The sequence below is a fragment of the Mirounga angustirostris genome, unplaced genomic scaffold (genome assembly GCF_029215605.1).
Source record: "Mirounga angustirostris isolate CCGP_5_RB_7025 unplaced genomic scaffold, mMirAng1.0.hap1 SCAF_2, whole genome shotgun sequence".
NCBI lineage: Eukaryota > Metazoa > Chordata > Mammalia > Carnivora > Phocidae > Mirounga > Mirounga angustirostris.
The window spans coordinates 76,478,137-76,496,808 of NW_026991710.1; the positions used below are offsets into that span (position 1 = coordinate 76,478,137).

General features: G+C 34.2%; 1 protein-coding gene across 4 annotated transcripts in view; it reads left to right on the forward strand.

Annotated features, from left to right (window-relative positions):
* The window catches only part of SMARCAD1 (SWI/SNF-related, matrix-associated actin-dependent regulator of chromatin, subfamily a, containing DEAD/H box 1), a 77,514-nt gene that overhangs the window by 42,738 nt on the left and 16,104 nt on the right, over nucleotides 1-18,672 (forward strand). For all 4 annotated transcript variants that reach the window (XM_045880743.3, XM_045880745.3, XM_045880742.3 and 1 more), the window contains exons 10-12: nucleotides 9,467-9,666; nucleotides 15,606-15,696; nucleotides 18,511-18,610. In XM_045880743.3, coding sequence (XP_045736699.1) covers nucleotides 9,467-9,666; nucleotides 15,606-15,696; nucleotides 18,511-18,610 — 391 coding nt within the window. The remainder of the gene's footprint in view (nucleotides 1-9,466; nucleotides 9,667-15,605; nucleotides 15,697-18,510; nucleotides 18,611-18,672) is intronic.

An 18,672-nucleotide genomic window follows, 5' to 3' on the forward strand; every position in this document is an offset into this window, starting at 1 on the left:
TTAATTCACAGTATCGTTTATAGTCAAGGTGTCTTCAGCCCAGGGAGGCATAAATGGGTGGCCTTATCCTGTGTAGAGGCAAACATTACTTTCATTGTAAGCCAATAGTATTTCAAATAGTGTCATATGACCTAATTTTGAATGAATTAAGGGGTGATTTTCCTGAAAAAACCCAAGCTGATTGGCTGGGCATACTGTCACTCATTCTTTTGCATAGAAACTTGGTTCATTTCACTGCAGAAGAAGAAATTAGAGCTTACATTTAGGAAGGAGTTGCTTGCTAGCCTGTTCTGATCTGTTACTGCTGAGATACCATGCAGAAAGCAAGAATCGCAGAAATTTTACTACACCTACTTGAAGAGCAATAGCAACATCGAGGGGAGCTCCATGATTCAAGATGCCAGCCTAAGTGTTTTATGCTTCACCACAAAAGAAGCAAGTGTTTATTTTCTTTTTCTTTTAAAAATGACAGCTCAGTCTCTAACATGTTTTTCTTGGTTAAACAACACGGCCATTTTATGGAGTGTAGCAGGCTGCAGCGTTTTTAACTGGAAAAGATAGAAAAGTGTGTGAAGCCTAGAATTCAAGCGTTAGGTGAAGGGAAGGCATAAGCAACTGGTAAGTACACTTTGCATGATCCTTTTATGGAATTCAGTTTCCTATAAGCAGGTGTTACCCAAATACTTGTATTTTGAGTTTTGCAAGTCTCAGTGAGCAAATTTTATTCATACAGAGAAATATAAGAACTCTGTCTTTTCAGTTTTGCCTTGACTTTTGTGGGAATGTAGGCTTTTATAGCATGAATTATATACAGGCCCTGCTGTGAGAGCAATATGGATGATTTTTTACAGCTTTCGAAGATGAAGTGCCTCTTGAAGCTTTAGAAATTTTAAGGAAGTTTTATTCCCTATCTTAAGGAGTAAAGTTGTTTTGTGGTTAATTCTATACTTGTGACAAATCTGTAAGAGCCTAAGTTCCCTTAATAAGTATCTTTACAGTGGTAGTATGGGAGGGTACCTGAACAGTGGTTCTGAAAAGCATTTTTAAAAAAATTAAGATATTTGAAAAATAAAGAAACAACATTACTGGTATTTCATAGCTTAAAAAAATAAAATAAATAAAGCCATTTGTTTTGCCTAAAGCCTTTGCTTTTCCAGAGAACATCTGTCAAAGCAGGTCCTTTTCAAAACTTGTTCGGCTTTGCCTGAGTGATTTATTTGTTAAAGTATTTGCTGAAGGGCTTTCTTGTTCTTCTTTTCTTGCTTTTCTTCTTTATTTTAATCTTCAATGGTCTCCTATGTTATTGCAGAGTCGGTTGCTCAGGCTTGTTGGGATTCTAATTTATTTAATAAGGAATGCAATTATCTACACCACTGTGTTTAGTAACTGTAACTACTTGCCCAAATATCTTATAGTAAAAGTAAGTTATACCAGACTTATATGTGCCAGATGCTTTTAAAAATATTCAACTTAACGCGTAGAAAGCATAGTTCCCCTGCTAATTAATTGGCATAGTTTAAATTAGCCTCAACATGAAATTTTTGTGGATTATGCGTTACCTAGGTAAATCTCCTATTGTATCTGATCCCTCTTTAAAAATTGAACACAAAGATTTTTTTGCTAGCTATTTATTTAAATGTTGGTTATTTTATGTAACAGTTAAAAAGTAAACTTGCTACATCAGCAAAAAACAAGGTTTTGCTGTTCTGAAAAATGTAGGTAAATGAAGAGTTTTTGGAAATGAACAGTAACATTAGCACATCTGTGTATATAAGCTTTGAATTTTAATTTGTGTAAAACTTTAAGCTTCTACTTTCAGTCACTTTAGAATTTTCAGTGTGACTGATTTAGAGAGCAATTTCATCTTAAAATCATCAAAGGTAAAGTTAATATTCTGTACATTTTAGTAAAAAGCTGTATATATATATGATATACTCCTTTCCTGTTATTCAGAAAGGTTTAATAATGTACCTATAAACAACTTCAGAAAGAAATAAAAGAAAAAACGAATTTTGTTTTCATAGCTACTGTTTTTAGAAATTCCTATGAGAATTAGTTGAAATTTTAATTATGACACTCAGTCATACTATAATGACAATTACATGGCATTATATATTAAGATCAGCATGTAAATGATAGTAGTCTTAACATTGTTGAAGCTTATTTTGTCTTAAGGATTGAGGAATTTATCAGAATTTTAAAAGTCATTTATATTTCATTTAAAAATGCATACTGAGCTAACAAATCAAGTACACGTTTTAATTATGATTTTTGTTAAAAATGAAGTCTGTGACATTGGTAGGTTAATGTAATCATTAGTATTTCATTGTCTTATAAAAATAGTTCAAATGTGAAAATTATGTTTACAGTGCCTTTTAAAACAAAATTTGAAAAGTACCTCAGTTATGACTTTCCTTTTCAGAGAAATACACTTTTTAAACATTAAATGCTGTAAGATATGCTTGTCACCCTTATTTTACATGAGTAAAATGTGTTTGTTTAACAAAATAAGTGCATTGTGTACGAGTGTTTATGTTTGCAGCTTTACACCTATTGTTTTCTTTGAATCAGAATTTAAATACTGTTTGTCAAATTTTTTTCATAATTTTTCCATCTCATTTTTCTGCTTAATAGTGGTAAAGTATGTGTTTATTGTAGGAAACCACAACATCAAATCCTGTAGACTTTGGAAATACAGCAAACCAATAATGTCAGTTTAACATGTACAATTAATGTGGTAAAATTGGGATTTTAATTGCCAAATTTCACTCATTTGATTGCATCAGTTCACTAACCTTTCACTAACAACTCACTGAGTTTTTGTCTAGCCTTGTGCCTTGGGACGCTATTACATCTGTGATTATCTTATGATGTTGCATCTTTATACTTTAATCAGGATGTAATGTATGCTGACCAAAGCAAGATTCATGAGTAACTCATTCATGGATAACTCAACCTAAAAACTTTTCATATATGCATCTACTTCCTTAACATTTAGGTCGGTGTAGATGCAGTTTTCCTTGATCCTTAACAATGCAACCCAGGTTTTCGTTCATGTTAAAAAATACTTTATGTTCCTCATTGTGCAATTCCAGTTTACTAGTAACTCAGACCCCAGGTTTCCTTTTTTGCTTTCTCAGTTGTTATTGTAAAATGTCTTCTTAAGTTTGTCACATAAAGCATTGTAATGCCTGTTACTTCCTTCCTGATAGGATGATTTTCAGTAAATTCAGCTTTATTTTAATCTGTATAAGTTTGATAAACATTTATAAAAAAATTATAAATGCATTCTGAACACTTCGTCAGCTGCTGCCAGGTATTTGTATCTGTGAATAAGATTAGGACTCTGTCCTTATAAATGTTACTTGTTAGGTGTGGGGTCAAATCTGGTTTTAAACAATCCCCCCCCCATCAATTCAAAAATACTTGTAAGAGTGACACACTGTGGTGGGAGAGAGGTACTTCAATTTGTGACTATTTTTAAAAGAAAAAAGTCTTTAGAGTGATACTTGAGTTTTTAATCAAAGTGATCGTAATCAGGGCCATATTGATATTCTTTTTTTTCTTTCCATGCAATTATCCAGGAAGTAGGAATTGCTTTCTTTTTATTCCTTCCACCCGAAAAAAAAAATAGCTTTATCTCTTTTTTTGAGGAATGCTTTTTCTTTGTCTAAAATAGTACCTTCAATAACAAAGAAGAAAGTTAGTGATAATTCTACCAAAGATACCCACCACCTAAGACTGTATTGAGCATCTATTTGGGCATCCATTTATATATTTCATACTATATAAATAGGACCATATTTTCTATGTTCATCAGTAACTTTAGACTTACTAGTAGATCCTGCATTTACAGAGTATTTTCATTTCTTAAATCCTTTTTTGGTGAGGCTAAATAATTTATAGAATTCTTACATGCATTTTGTCTTCAGAAAACAGTAACAACAGTACAGTATTCTTACATATTTCCTTAAGTGCTGGCCTCTTTCACAAAAACAGAAACATACACACCACTAATGAAGATAAGTTTTGATTTTTATTATTCATGTATTTGGATTAACAAGTTAAATAATTCTGCATGCTTGTTTCCTCCAAAAATCCGTATTCACCCCTTTCTCCAGCCTGTTTCCCACACTGCAAATAACTGCTGTCACTTCTTTTGTCTGATTCTTATCACTTCCATATCTCTAGGTAATATAAGCATAAGGCTATTTTTAATTTTTGTTTTAGGTCTTATCTGTTGACATGACATTATAACACTATGGTGAGATTAACTCTCATTGTCAATCTCCCCTCTCATGCCTATTTCCTATTCCCTGGTCCTACTAATAGAAGTTAATAATAGGATAATTTTGAAGATCATTTTTTAGTTATCTACATTGTTGTCACTATATAAATGCTTTTCTTAGCTTAGCCATGTAGAATATTACATGATATTGCTTAGCATTTTGTTTTCTCTAGGTATTAGTTGTCTTGGTTTTTCTGTTTGCTTAATCTTCTATATATTTATTATTTCAATTCTAAAATTTTCCTCAGTTGTCTAAATTTCCCCTCAGTTTTTAGACACTTTAGGTATTCCATCAGTTTCATCTTCCTGAGAAAGTCTCTTTGGGATCTTAATGACCTGCTCTGGTTTACACTGGTTGGATTATGGGCCTGCTATTCATCTGTGGCTTTGGGCTCTCATTTCCCTGACATCCTTGGGAAAACTTGTCTCTCTTGTGTAGGATCTCTTCTTCCTGAACTTCACGCATGCCTCTTTATTCCCTTGGTTTTATGAGTACATACTAAGCTAAGAGGTGGAGGTGGGTGAATTATATAGTGGAGCTAGATGACCTGGCTTTGAATCCCAATTCTGACATTTCCAGCAGTTTATCTGACCTTCAGCAAGTTCTTATTCTCCATTTCTTCATCTTTAAGTAGGGTGTATTTATGGTACTGACTGGTGGGACTTCTAAGGGTTAAATAAAGTAAACGTCCATTTAGTTGCCCAGTTCTTAGCAAATGTTAGCTGCAAATATCCACAATATTTTGCATTGGAAGTGTTGTATATGTTACTAGTGAAATGCTAAGAAACTGTTGTTTCCTGCTTATCCCCCTTGCAGTTATAGCTATATTGATTGGAACTTTTTTGGATCAGTTTTTCTTTATTTTAAAACTCCTTCTGGGCTTTAAACAGATTTATGGCTAGTTACATTACCCACAGTATATTAAGACATTTTTCAGCCTTCCTTGTGGTATTTTGACAAAGTTCTGTCCAATGGTATATAAGCAGAAGTATATTAGGACTTTTGGAAAGTGTCTTTAATAGGATCCCTTTTTCCTGTTGATTGAGATGTCATTATGGTGGCAGGAACCCCACATACTGAGGATATGAAGGACCAAAGTAGAAAAATCCTTGACTTGGGAACCATCATGCCAAATCTGAAGTGCTTCTGCAGGTCTTCATTTACATTGGAGAGAAATAAACTTACATTTTATTTAAACCCCTGATTTGGGTTTACTGTTTGTTACTCATAACTGAACCTAATCCTAACAACTTCATCTTTTAGTGAAACTTTTTCTTTGAAAATCTGGTATTTTACATTCATGGATAGTGTATTACTGCTAGATAGATTTAAATTCTAAACTAGCAACAATAATTTGGATCATCTCTAATGTCGGTTTGCTTATATGGGAGGAAGGGTAGGGACAATAGGAAGCCCCAGGGAGATAAATTTTGACTTCAAAAATAACCAAAATGTCAAGTTCATTTAAAAATCTTAGTAACCAACTCAAACTGATGCAGTATCCTGAAATAAGAGTTACCTTTTGTACTCTCCTTCATTTCCCCTACAAGAATTTCAAACATAAAAATTAGAATAGTGTAGTGAACCCCCATGTCTTCATCAGCAGCTTCAGTTCCTAGCTGATGTCTGACTTTGTTTCATCTTTACCCTCATCCACTTCCTTCCTTCTCGTATTATTTTGAAGCAAATCTCGGAGTTCATTTTATCCATAAAAATTTAAATAGATATCAAAAAAGATTTTTTCCCTAAACAAAACTACATTGTCACACCTAATAAAAATCATCAATAATTCCTTAATATTAGAACATATCCATTCAGTGTTCAGATTGTTTCTCATAAATGCCATAAATTTTTTTTTCTAAGTAAGTTTGAGTTAGAATCCATTAAATAAGGTCCACATACTGAAATTGTTATCAGTCTTTTAATTCTATTTTAACCTATAGGTTCCCCAGTCCATCTCTCTCTCTCTCTCTCTCTTCCTCTGATATCTTTAGTGAAGGAACTGGATCATTTGTTCTACAGCTTCCCTGTCTAGATTTTTCTGCTTATACCTCCCTAGTATAGTTTAACACATTCCTCTGGATCAGTATTTTCTGTAAAATTACAATTAGAAGGTTAAATGCTCCCACCACTACTGTTACATGGTTGTTGATGTGTTCTTTCATCAGGAGAGTTAGGTCTAGTTGTTTCTTTTTTGTACTGTTTATCTCTTCTAGATTCTGACATAATTGAATTGATCTTCTTTGGGTCAAAATAGTTCTTTCTTATTTCTGGCCTTATTACTCTGAAAGAACTTTCTAGATCTTAGATTATATTAGTCTCTTTGGGAAGTGCCCGTGAAATTTTGTTCTTTCCCTTGTAATACAAGTCATTACACTTAAAATTATTCATTGCATGTCTTTCCCAACAACTATAAACCACATGAGGACAGGGACTGTGTCTACACATCAGATGTCTTCACCAGCCAGGGTACTATCTGCTAAAAAATTAAAATATAGTAAATGATAGTTGTTTACAGAAAAAAAAGTTTTGTTTTTTTAAACTTTTAAGGTTTTTTTTTTTTTTTTTAACTTAGGGAGGTACTAATTGTAGTGAAAAAACAGTATGGACTTTGGAATCTTACCCTACTTTATGACCTTGGAAATTGAACCTTGGTTTATTCATCCAGAATTGGTGAATTGATCTTTAGTTATTGTGAAGATTTAATGAGTTAGTAAATAAAAGAGACATCTAGTAGTTTCTAGCACATACATGGTACACAGTATTTGTTTCTTCTTTATTTCCTGGTTATTCTTACTTGTTCACTCACACACGTACACATCAGAAACATACACATTTACCCACAACAGGCTTGAGATTGGGTTTCTGGTCTGTATTAGGGTTCCATTTAAAAATTTATTTATTTTTTAAAATGATTTACTTATTTATTGAGAGAGCACGAGTGGCAGGGAGAGGCAGAGGGAAAGGGAAAGAGAATCCTTAGGCAGACTCTCCACTGAGCGCAGAGCCCTGATGCTTGGGCCCGCCTGGGGCTTTGGTCCAGGGACCCTGAGACCATGACCTGAACCAAAATCAAGAGCAGGCCACTTAACCAACTGAGCCACCTGGGAGCTCCTGAAAATATTTTAATTAGAAGTTCTAATAGAGGGGCGCCTGGGTGGCTCAGTGGGTTAAGCGTCTGCCTTTGGCTCGGGTCATGATTCCAGGGTCCTAGGATGGAGCCCTGGTATCAGCCCGGCATCAGACTCCCTGTTCAGTGGTGAGTCTCCTTCTCCCTCTCCCTCTGCTTGTCCCCCTCGCTTGTGTTCTCTCTCTCAAAATAAATCTTTGAAAAAAAAGTTCTAACAGAACCTTCTGAAAATCTTCAAGGCACTGATTCTTATATATCCTGGTGTTTATGTATAAATCTTTTCCCTGGAAAGCACAAAATGGGAGGTCACATTGTGATTGTTAATGTTGCCCTTGTGAAGATGTAAAGTCGTGTGCAAATAACTTTGTATTTCACAGTGCCATTTTGTGAAAAGCTAATAAGTTTTTGTTTTGTTTTTTAATCCTGCAGTATAATAACAACATGGCTTTGGAATAGAGTGGAAATTTTATTTCTTTCCAACTTTTTCTAAGTTAGATATGAAAAAGTATATTATTATAAATGCATTTTTGATGAAATTATCTTTGTATATCCTGTAAGTGTTGAATTTGTATTATTTGAGCTTCTCTGTGAATTTAGATACACTGTGATCACAAAGATTATTTAGAGTTGTTAATGTGATTCTTGTTGTAACTTGAAAGAATATGCTAAATAAGATGATATGAATCAAAATCATGTAGTTTTATCTTAACAGGTGATTTTACTCTAGTTTTTTTCTTCTTTTAAAGAAAAGATTTTATTCATTGGAGACAGAGAGAGAGAGAGCATGAGCAGGGAGAGCAGCAGAGGGAGAAGGAGAAGCAGGCTCCCTGCTGAGCCAGGAGCCCGATGTGGGGCTCGATCCCAAGACCCTGGAATCATGACCGAGCTGAAGGCAGATGCTTAACCCTGAGCCACCCAGGCACCCATTTACTCTAGTTTCTTTTATTCATTTCTGGATTGTGGGATCTCTCTTTTTGCCCAACAAGGTTTTTAGTTTTTAGACAGCTGTGAGCCTTTCTGTTCCTCTTCACTAAAAGTTTTTTTTTTTTATAAGGTTCTTCAGGATATTTTTTTTCCAGCTGTCTGTATGGAAAAATTCTAATTCTTTTATAGCTTTTACATGATCAAGTATTCAGTGTCTTTCTTTTTTAAGATTATTTATTTTAGAGAACACGCAAGAATGGGGGGAGGGACAGAGGCAGAGGGAGAGAGAGAATCAAGCAGCCCTGCCACTGAGTGTGGAACTGACCACGGGGCTCGATCCCAGGACCCCATGATCATGCCCCAAGCCGAAACCAAGAGTTGGACACTCAACCAGCTGAGCCACCCAGGTGCCCCTCAGTGTCTCCTTTAGAAAAATAAGTACACATACATTTTTGAAAAAAAAATTATTTGAGCTTTCACAAAAGAGCCATTTATACAAGTGTATTGAAATTGACTTTTTAAAAAACTTTTATCAAGTTATTTAATTGGTTGTAGTTAATTTTTGATTCATGCAGTGTCTTTCCAAATAATGGTCTCAGTTTAGGAGCAAAAATTTAAGTGGCAAATAATAATTGAGGGTTTGAAAGCTCAAGGGGTGGTGCTTTGATAATAGGGAAAAGTATGTTTAGGAAGATTAATCATACGATAATATGTCATAGTCATGGGAAGTGACGAAAATGGAGGCAAGATTTCAGGTATACAATTATTATATTTGGTGCCATTCCTTTGGTGATAAAGATGAATCTGAGATTTTGAAAACAAAACTTCATAGAAGACATTAACGATTACTTGAGAGTTTCTCCTATAAGAGAGCAGCTACTAGGGGCAAAGTAACTAGCTTGAGATTGAGATTGTGCATTTTGGGGAGAAATATACAAAGAGAAACATGGAAATTCAAATGTAAACATGAAAAAACAGGTTTTCTTATCTCTTAGCACTTGATTTAAGGTCATTAGTAAAAATTTAATTAACAAAATTTATTCCCTTAAAAAGAAAGAAATTGATACTGGATTTTTATTTACTAGATCTGAAGTATTAAATTATTTTTCTTCTTATGCCATAGTTCACAAAGATGTCCAAAACTAATGGCTTATCAGAAGATTTGATATGGCATTGTAAAACACTGATCCAAGAAAGGGATGTAGTTATAAGGCTTATGAACAAATGTGAAGACATTTCAAATAAATTGACAAAGCAAGTTACCATGCTCACTGGAAATGGAGGTGGATGGAACATAGAACAACCTTCTATTCTAAACCAGAGGTAATATTTGTTGTACTTACCTATTTACTTTATTTCAGCCATATAAAAATTCTGAATTTCTGTATTGTGCCTAGGGAACTTAAATGTGGATGTTTTATGAAAACTAATGTTAGAAGGGAAGCCCAGGGTTTCCTGTAATGATACATAAGTGATATAGGAATTGTTTTTTTATCAATGCCCCCCCACCCTGCCAAGGGTATTTACTCCATTATGTCATTATAAATTAGAGGGAGTAAATGTTATGATCTTACGTAACCTGTATTTTCCTTGTCTGATGACAGATCATTTCATATATAATCACAAAAACTGAAAAGTAATTTTAGCCACCCCTTTACACAGTATGGTGCTTCAAAAAGTCAGCTGCTTAATTGCATCAGTGAAAAAAATTTCTCTTAGCTCAGTTTCTTTTTAGTCATAAATAAAATGAAATGATTAAAATATCCTGTATCTGTGATTTAATGTTTTAAAAAGCCCATATTTTTAAATCTCTTTTTGGAGTAGAAACACATCAGAAATGAAAAGGACACTTACTAAATAGATTATATAAGGAAAGATTATAAAAAGTGTATTTCCCAAAACTGCTACTGTCAGTAAAATGCCTTGTCAGAATTCTTACAAAAAATAGACACTAAATTATTTTCAATAAAAAACTCATACAACAACCAGTGCATATTAAAATGTCATTTTATAATTGTGAACACCCCCATTTTGCATGGTGTTGGGATATTGGGATGTGGAGATTGTTTTGAACTTCCTTTAGAAGTTTATTTTTAAGTGGTTTGGGGACTCAGAACTATTAGAATACTTCCTTCTTAAGAAATGTATAAAATTGTTTACTGTGGTAATATTTATAGTGACAAAAAACATGAAAACAGTCCAATTTCCTAAAATCAGAATAGTTAGAATGAATTGTGGTATGAATAGTTAGAATGGATTATGGTATATCCAAGCTATGTAGTGTTATGCAACATTAAAAATAAGTTACATCTGTTCAGAATATTTCTGATAGGTATTTAATAAGATTAGCACTAGGGCCTCATTAAAATTAATTACCTTAGTTGGTGATTTTATTTACTTCTTTTAGCATTTTTCTAGTTCATGATCAAAGCATATTTGCTGATCATTGGTTAATTAAAAGTCAAGGTATGGTTACTGGCCTTTAATAGTAAGCTACAATCTTTTCTGTGCCCTTCTAGGGTGCTATGGGATGGTGTAGGGAAACGTGATGCAGTTCCCACAAAGAAGCTCTTTTCTCTGTTGCATAGAAAGAACTATGGCCATGTCAGCAAATTCATCTCCTAAAAGTGTAGTTGGAGCTGCTCCTTCTTGTTCTACAGCATTGGATATGGGGAGTTCTTCACTCTACAAGACTTACCCAGTTGAGTCTACTTTATCATAATTTGGATTTTAAAAAATCAAGTGCTTTATTGCATCACTTAAAAAATTTCTCTCTTAAACCCACATCTACAAAGTCCTGTTACTTGTAAATAGTATGATCAGGTAATAAAGTATCCTTTCCATTAGGCTGAGGAATTTTTTGATGAAATATATCATAGATGAGAAAAATTGCTCTTTTTTAAAAGTGCTCTAGCCCAAAATATATCTTCTAAACACCTGTGTGGTAGTTTCTTCAGAGTTTATTTAAATGCACTTTTAGGGGGTGAAATTTGTTGTCTTGGTTTTTATTTTTAGCCAAGGTAAAAGTTACACAAGCAGTTTTACTTGGTATACTGGCCAGGCATCATTGCTGCTTAGCATAGAGACATGCAAAGTAGTTGCCTTGCCTTGGGAAAGGATTTACTAGCATGGAGGAAAATGTTGAATTATCCTGATGACTCAGCTGTCCTGCTTTTCTTAACAGAACCAATACTTTTTAGCAAAATTATGTTAACTTTATTTTCTTACTACAAATTTATATGAATTATAACAGAAAAAAATGCCTTTTAGAGATTAAGGACATACAGACATACCAACATCCTTAATAAAAATAAAATCTTTGCAAAGGAAAATAAAATGTCTCTCATATATCTCAAAACCATTACATTCATAATTTTTATTTTAAAATGCCAAAACTAAAGGTGCCTAAAGTTAAAATATAATACAGTGTGAGGGAAAAGGAAAAAAAAAAAATCAGGTACTTCTCCCTTTTTATTCCTACCGTTAATGTAGCCATCTCTCAAAATTTAGCTTTTTATCTAAAATATGTTGGGTTTAAATTGTTTTAACTGAAAAGATTTCTCAGATGTTCAATATAAAATATATTTAATTATATGTGTCCTGTCTTTTCTGGGCTAAATCTACCCGAGGTTTTTCTGATTTTGTTTGTCCCTCAACTTGAGATGGTTTTCTGTCCTGTTCTAAACAGTTGCTATGAAGCCATTTGACAGTGATGTGAATGCAGATCAATACTACAGATGTGATTTGACTAACTCAAAGTACCATGATGGAAATATTTTAGTAGTTTGGATACTACTATTAGTACAAACTAATGTTGTAGTAGTATTTTCAGCAACTATGTTACACTTACGGGACATAAACTTTTGGTCAGCTAGTATCCCTAAACTTGTTTCATATGAACTACTTGAAACAAGTCTCCCTAGACTGTTTCTGCATTTTAAACTCAAAGTTAGCATATTGTATGGGCTCCTATTGTTGCCATTTCAGGCTTTTCTCACCTTTTCAAAATAATTTTGATACTAGTTTATCTGGCAGGAGATTTAAACCTAATTTAATTTTCACTCTGAAAAGAAATCGTAACTGTCTGGAATGATTTTTTTTTTTCTCCTAACAAAACAAGTAACTTCAGAATAATGTGCTGCTTTGTTTTCTCTCATGATCTCAGAAAAACTAAAATCATAAAATCATTTTTTTTTCTTAATAGGAGGTAAAAAAAACCCTTCAGTTTAAAGATATTTATAGTCTGCTAATGAGAAGAGAGCCCTTAACTAATTCAGAAGGCCTGGGCCTTAGTTTTGCCATTTGGGTAATGCTGGACAGATTACATTCTTATCTGTAAACTGGTGTTGGGGTTCATACGCAGTCATGAAAATTCTTAGAAAACTATAGAATGTCAAAATAAATTGAATAAATGGAAGGTACAATTGTACAACATCTAAATATTAGATCCTGCTAGAGAAAGAATACATCTTCCCTGTTTTAAAAGTTTGTCGTAACAAGTGAATTGGATTTCAAACGTCTTTGTCAAAATTGCATTTTCATTGATCTTTTGCATTCTGAAGAAAGGATCTGTTGCTGGACAGCACTGTTGGGATACTAAGCAACAGAAAGTTATTTATAGCTTAGGTAAATCCAGTAGAGAGCGCATCCACGCACAAATATGTGTATGTATATACACATAAACACACAGACAAATACTTGTATTTTTTTTTTAATATTACAATATGACAGAGCTATTTAATGTCCTGATCAAAAACAGCTACCAGAGCGGCTTTGTGATGGATGAAACAGTTTTTTTTTTTTTTTTTTTTAAAGGATGATATTTATTTGAGACAGAGAGAATGAGAGACAGAGAGCATGAGAGGGAGGAGGGTCAGAGGGAGAAGCAGACTCCCCGCTGAGCAGGGAGCCCGATGCGGGACTCGATCCCGGGACTCCAGGATCATGACCCGAGCCGAAGGCAGCCACTCAACCAACTGAGCCACCCAGGCGCCCCGGATGAAACAGTTTTATTTGATCGAAAAATTCTGTATAGTAGATGCTTATCAAAATTCCTTCATCACTTTTTAAAGTTTTATGCGTAGTGAAGAATATTTTAACAGTAATACTAGTTTCTCAATATTTCTTGGCCACTTGTGATAGATTGACATTGGAATAGCATACTGGCCCTTTGATACATTAATAAATGGTGTGCTATGCCTACCTTATTAAGTTTCATCATTTTCATGAAATGGGAACTTATATGTCTGGGATGACTAAGGCCTCGGGAAGGACTCAAAAATACTCACTCAGTTCTGACCATAGAGTGGGTGGGTCAGAGAGAAAGAACTTTTTCGTGTTTTCTGTTTAAGGGATGAGCTCTGGATCAGACCTGGATTGGATACTGTCTGTGCCACTGCAGACATGGATTTGGATAGCAATGTGACCTTGGACAAGTTACTTACCTCTCTGAGTCCCAGAGATGGTCTCATCTGTAAAATGGGGATAATAATTTTACTTGCTTGATAATGTAGATTAAATGAAGAAATAATGCATATCAAGCCCATAGCATTGTGTCTGGAATAGAATAAATATTCCAATATTAGCATTTACTTTCACCATTATTGTAGTAGAAAGAATTCATTTGGATTTGGAAATTAAAATATCTATGATAATGTTTTTATTTATTATTACTTTCGTAGTGGCAGTAGAAATTATATTGGCCCAGAAGTAAAGGGCATTTTTAAAAATCACTACAAAGACTTCAGCAATACTGCTGATTTTTTTCCTACCAGTACTTTTAATTTTTTTTTAACGAGAAATGTGTAGATTGCATACCTCACAGTTGAAGCATAGATTCTGATTTAAGATGGAAATCTTTTTACCCCAGCTCTTTTACCCATGTTCTAAAGTATATTGATTTTAGAATTTGGCCCTTTATTATACCATAGTTAAGTCCAGACCTCTTCCTTATGTGCAGATAGAATGTGTGTAATAGGAAATTAAAGGGACAGGATAAAAGCTGGAGAACGAGAGGCGCATGGCCTTATCCTAGCTTTCCATCTTAATATGGGCTATATGCTTACCTAGTGAGTATGAGAATAAACTTACGAATGAGATAGAACTTCCTTAGTTAAAATCTTAGCCTTCCATAAAACACTTTGTAGCTATGCAGCCTGAGGCAAATTACTTAGCCTCAGGCTTTTCATCTGTTTAAAATGATGATAAAAGGCTATCTTTAGGGGCGCCTAGGTGGCTCAGTTGGTTAAGCGACTGCCTTCAGCTCAGGTCATGATCCCAGGGTCCTGGGATCGAGTCCCGCATTGGGCTCCCTGCTCGGCGGGGAGCCTGCTTCTCCCTCTCCCACTCCCCCTGCTTGTGTTTCCTCTCTCGCTGTGTCTCTCTCTGTCAAATAAATAAATTAATTAAATTAAATTAAATTAAATAAATAAAAATAAAAAATAAAAAATATTAAAAAAAAGGCCATCTTTATAGGATGTTAAAAGATTAAATTAGGTGGTACTTGAAAATGATATTTGTGTGTCTGTATATAATTATGTTTATTAATAACTACTATTAGTTTTTAACCACTTGAACTTTTAGGGAAAAAAAATAACTGTATTCATCCATTGTAACCTTCCATATTACCTTCCAAACAAGTTATTTCCAAATTATGTGTTTACAAATTAAATGAGATTTTGACACTGGCTTGCTACTTTCTACTCACTGATGCTAACTGATGACTAGCAAATTTCCATTCATACATAGTTCAAACACAAATATACACCTTCCAGAATTACACATTCCACTGATATTAGAGGTGATTGACATTTATTGAGTCATCCCAGCAAAGGCAAATTAAGCCTGTGTTGTTGTCCTAATACTTGAAGTTCATTAATGTGGTAAAATTCAAATCCATACAATACCATTTTCTAGTATAAATATTAGGTTAGTAATATGTTATCATAATTAATATTCTGATCATTTATGGAATTCATTTGGTGCCATTACATTATGATTGAATATGGAAATGGTTTTTTATAATTCTTACAGCCAGAAAAAATAAATACAAAATAAAATTTGAGAAAATTGAAAAAAATGTATTGTGCTTTGGGCTAATTTTCTTAACTAAGTGTAAATAGCTTGTATAACATAAGGTAAAAGGTAAGACTAGACATAGTTATTTCAGTTCTTGTGTGCACTGTAAACCGTCATGTCAGAAAACTAGTAGAGAAAACTAATAGAAGTACAAATCCATAATATTTGGTAACTCTCTTTACCAGTTTGTCACTCAAGCCATATCAGAAAGTTGGTTTGAATTGGCTGGCATTGGTACATAAACATGGACTTAATGGCATTTTGGCAGATGAAATGGTAAGTACTACTCTATTTTTACGATTTGTCATTAAAAGGCATTCTTGCTGTCATTTAAAAAATAAAAATTTCCATTGACTCCTGTAGTTTACTGCTCTCATTTTAGTATTTTAATACACCAATCACCCCTTCTAATTTTCTATTGCTTCTCTTAGCTCTAGCCTCCTCATTGCCCCCCAAAATGAAAATGGGCTTACTTCCTTTCTAATTATCAAATTAATAAATATATATGTTTTAAAAATTAGACTATATAAAAATACAAAAAAGATCAAGATCACTCATATTCCTACCACTTTGAAATAAGTATTGTTTTGATGTGTATCTTTTCAGATTATTTTCTTCTGCAGGTGTGCGTGTATGTGCACATACACATACACATATGTATAAAATACTAAAAGATTTTGTTATATGTGCTTTTCTATAGCTACCTTTAAAATTTATAGATAACCTATAAATAAATCTGCACATTTATCATCAAATTTTATAGATATCTATAAATCACACATTTATCAGCAACATCATTTCAGCCATTTTACTTTTGTTAGATGTCTCTGAGTTTGTTTTTTCCCAAATCACATTTGCTTGAAACTAAGCTTAGGAAGTTCATTACAGCCTAGTTTAGGTATTGTCACATAGAAACTTGACCTTTACTCTAACCTAATGTCCTTCCTCTTTTAAAAAAATTAGTCATGTTTAGTGGAGTAAATGTTTATTAAATACACATATTACATTGTGTATTACATTATTAAAATAAAAATTAACTTAGTGATCTTTTTTCTGTAGTTAGCTTCTAGTAATCTTTTGTACTTTACGACTACTCCCACACAAGGGCGCTAGGTGGCGCAGTCAATTAAGCATATGCCTTCAGCTCAGGTCATGATCCCGGGGTCCTGGGATAGAGCCCTACATCGGGCTCCTTGCTCAGCGGGAAGCCTTCTTCTCCCTCTCCCACTCTCCCTGTTTGTGTTCCCTCTCTCGTTGTGTCTCTTTCTGTCAAATAAAAATCTTTAAGTAAAAAAAAAAAAAGGACTACTCCCACACATATATCATACTGTCATCATAACAAGTGCTGTTTATCTGATAGAAAACTAAATATATGCAGGATTTCAAAATAGTTATGGAATTAGATACAGAATATTACAGTTGTGGAAAGCTGGACTTGAGGATCAGATCTGGGTTTGGGGCCCCAGCTTTGCCTCTCATAGGCTAATCCTTACCAAATGAGGTATAAGATGTAAAACTTTTTGTGACCTGTAAAGCACTGTATTTATAAGTTAGTGTCTTGCTTGGTCTGCTAGGACTCCCATAATAAAAGACCAAAGACTGGGTGGCTTAAACAACAGAAATTTATTTGTCACAGTTGTGGAGGCTGAGTCTAAGACCAAGGTGTTGGCCGGGGCGCCTGGGTGGCTCAGTTGGTTAAGCGACTGCCTTCGGCTCAGGTCATGATCCTGGAGTCCCGGGATCGAGACTCGGCAGGGAGCCTGCTTCTCCCTCTGACCCTCCCCCCTCTCGTGTGCTCTCTGTCTCTCTCATTCTCTCTGTCTCAAATAAATAAATAAAAAATTAAAAAAAATATTAAAAAAAAAAGACCAAGGTGTTGGCCGGTTTGGTTTCTCCCGAGGCCTGTCTCCTTCATTTGCAGGTGGTGGCCACCTTCTCACCATGTCCTCACATGTCTTTTTCTCTGTGCGCACACATCCCTGGCATTTCTTTCTCTTAAGATGGGGATTGAGTCCATCCTTGTGATCTCATTTAACCTTAATTACCTTCTTAAAGGCCCTGTCTCCAAATACAGTCACATTGCAGTATAGAGCTTCAAAACATGAATGGGGCAGTGAGGGCAGTTCAGTTAACAGTTGGTAATGTTTAGCTCCTCCCCAGTAGCCTTTAAAAACAAACAAAAAACAGAAAAAAAACCTTCATTGATGTATAATTTACTTGTAGTAAAATGCACAAATGCCCAGCTTGGTGATTTTTTACATATATGTGCCCCTGTGTGACCACCCCTCCCCAGATCAACATTTCCATCATCCCAGAAAGTTCCCTCATGCTCCTTTTCAATCATTACCACCACCACTATTTGGACACCTAGAACCATAGATTATTTTTTTCACATTTTGAACTTTATATAAATAGAGCTATATAGTATATACCATTTGTTTCTGGTTTGTTTGGTGCATGATACTGAGTTTCATCCATGTTCTTATATGTATCAGTAGTTTGGTTTATTGGCATGCAGTAGTCCCTAGTATAAATATGCTACAACTTGTTTATCCATTCTCCTGTTGAAGGACATTTAAGTTATTTCCAGTGTTTGGCTATCATGATAAAACTACTGTCAACATTCTTACTCAAGTCTCTTTGTGGACATAAGTTCTCATATCTCTTGAATATACTCTTAGAAGTGAAATTGGTGGGTAACAAGGTAGGCATATGTTAAAATCCAGTTAGTCATTGGAACATTGTTCTTAATCTATCCAGTATGTATTAAATGAGAAACTTGTTTTATATAAAACAGTTACCAACATTATTTCCTTTATATGCATTGCAGAGCTCTTCTATATTCATGTGTGTCCCATTTTAACTAGCAGTTAGGATACATCCTGCTCATTAAGCTAAGTTATAGTATCATTTGGAGATTATGATCTGTTTTATCTGTCACTGAGAACTAAGAACATGGTAGAATTCTCCTGGGTTGCATTTTGGGGAATCAAAAATAAAACTAGAAATACTATTTTTCCTTTTGTGTTTTCCAGTATTTTTTGTTTGTTTTTAAATTTCATATATTGTCTTTTGAACATTTAATTTTAGGGCCTAGGAAAAACTATTCAAGCCATTGCATTCCTGGCATACCTCTATCAGGAGGGTAATAAAGGTCCTCATTTGATCGTTGTTCCAGCGTCAACTATAGGTTTGTAATAACTGTGAACAACCATACTTGACTGTATAGTGTTTTATACAGGGAAAAGAAAA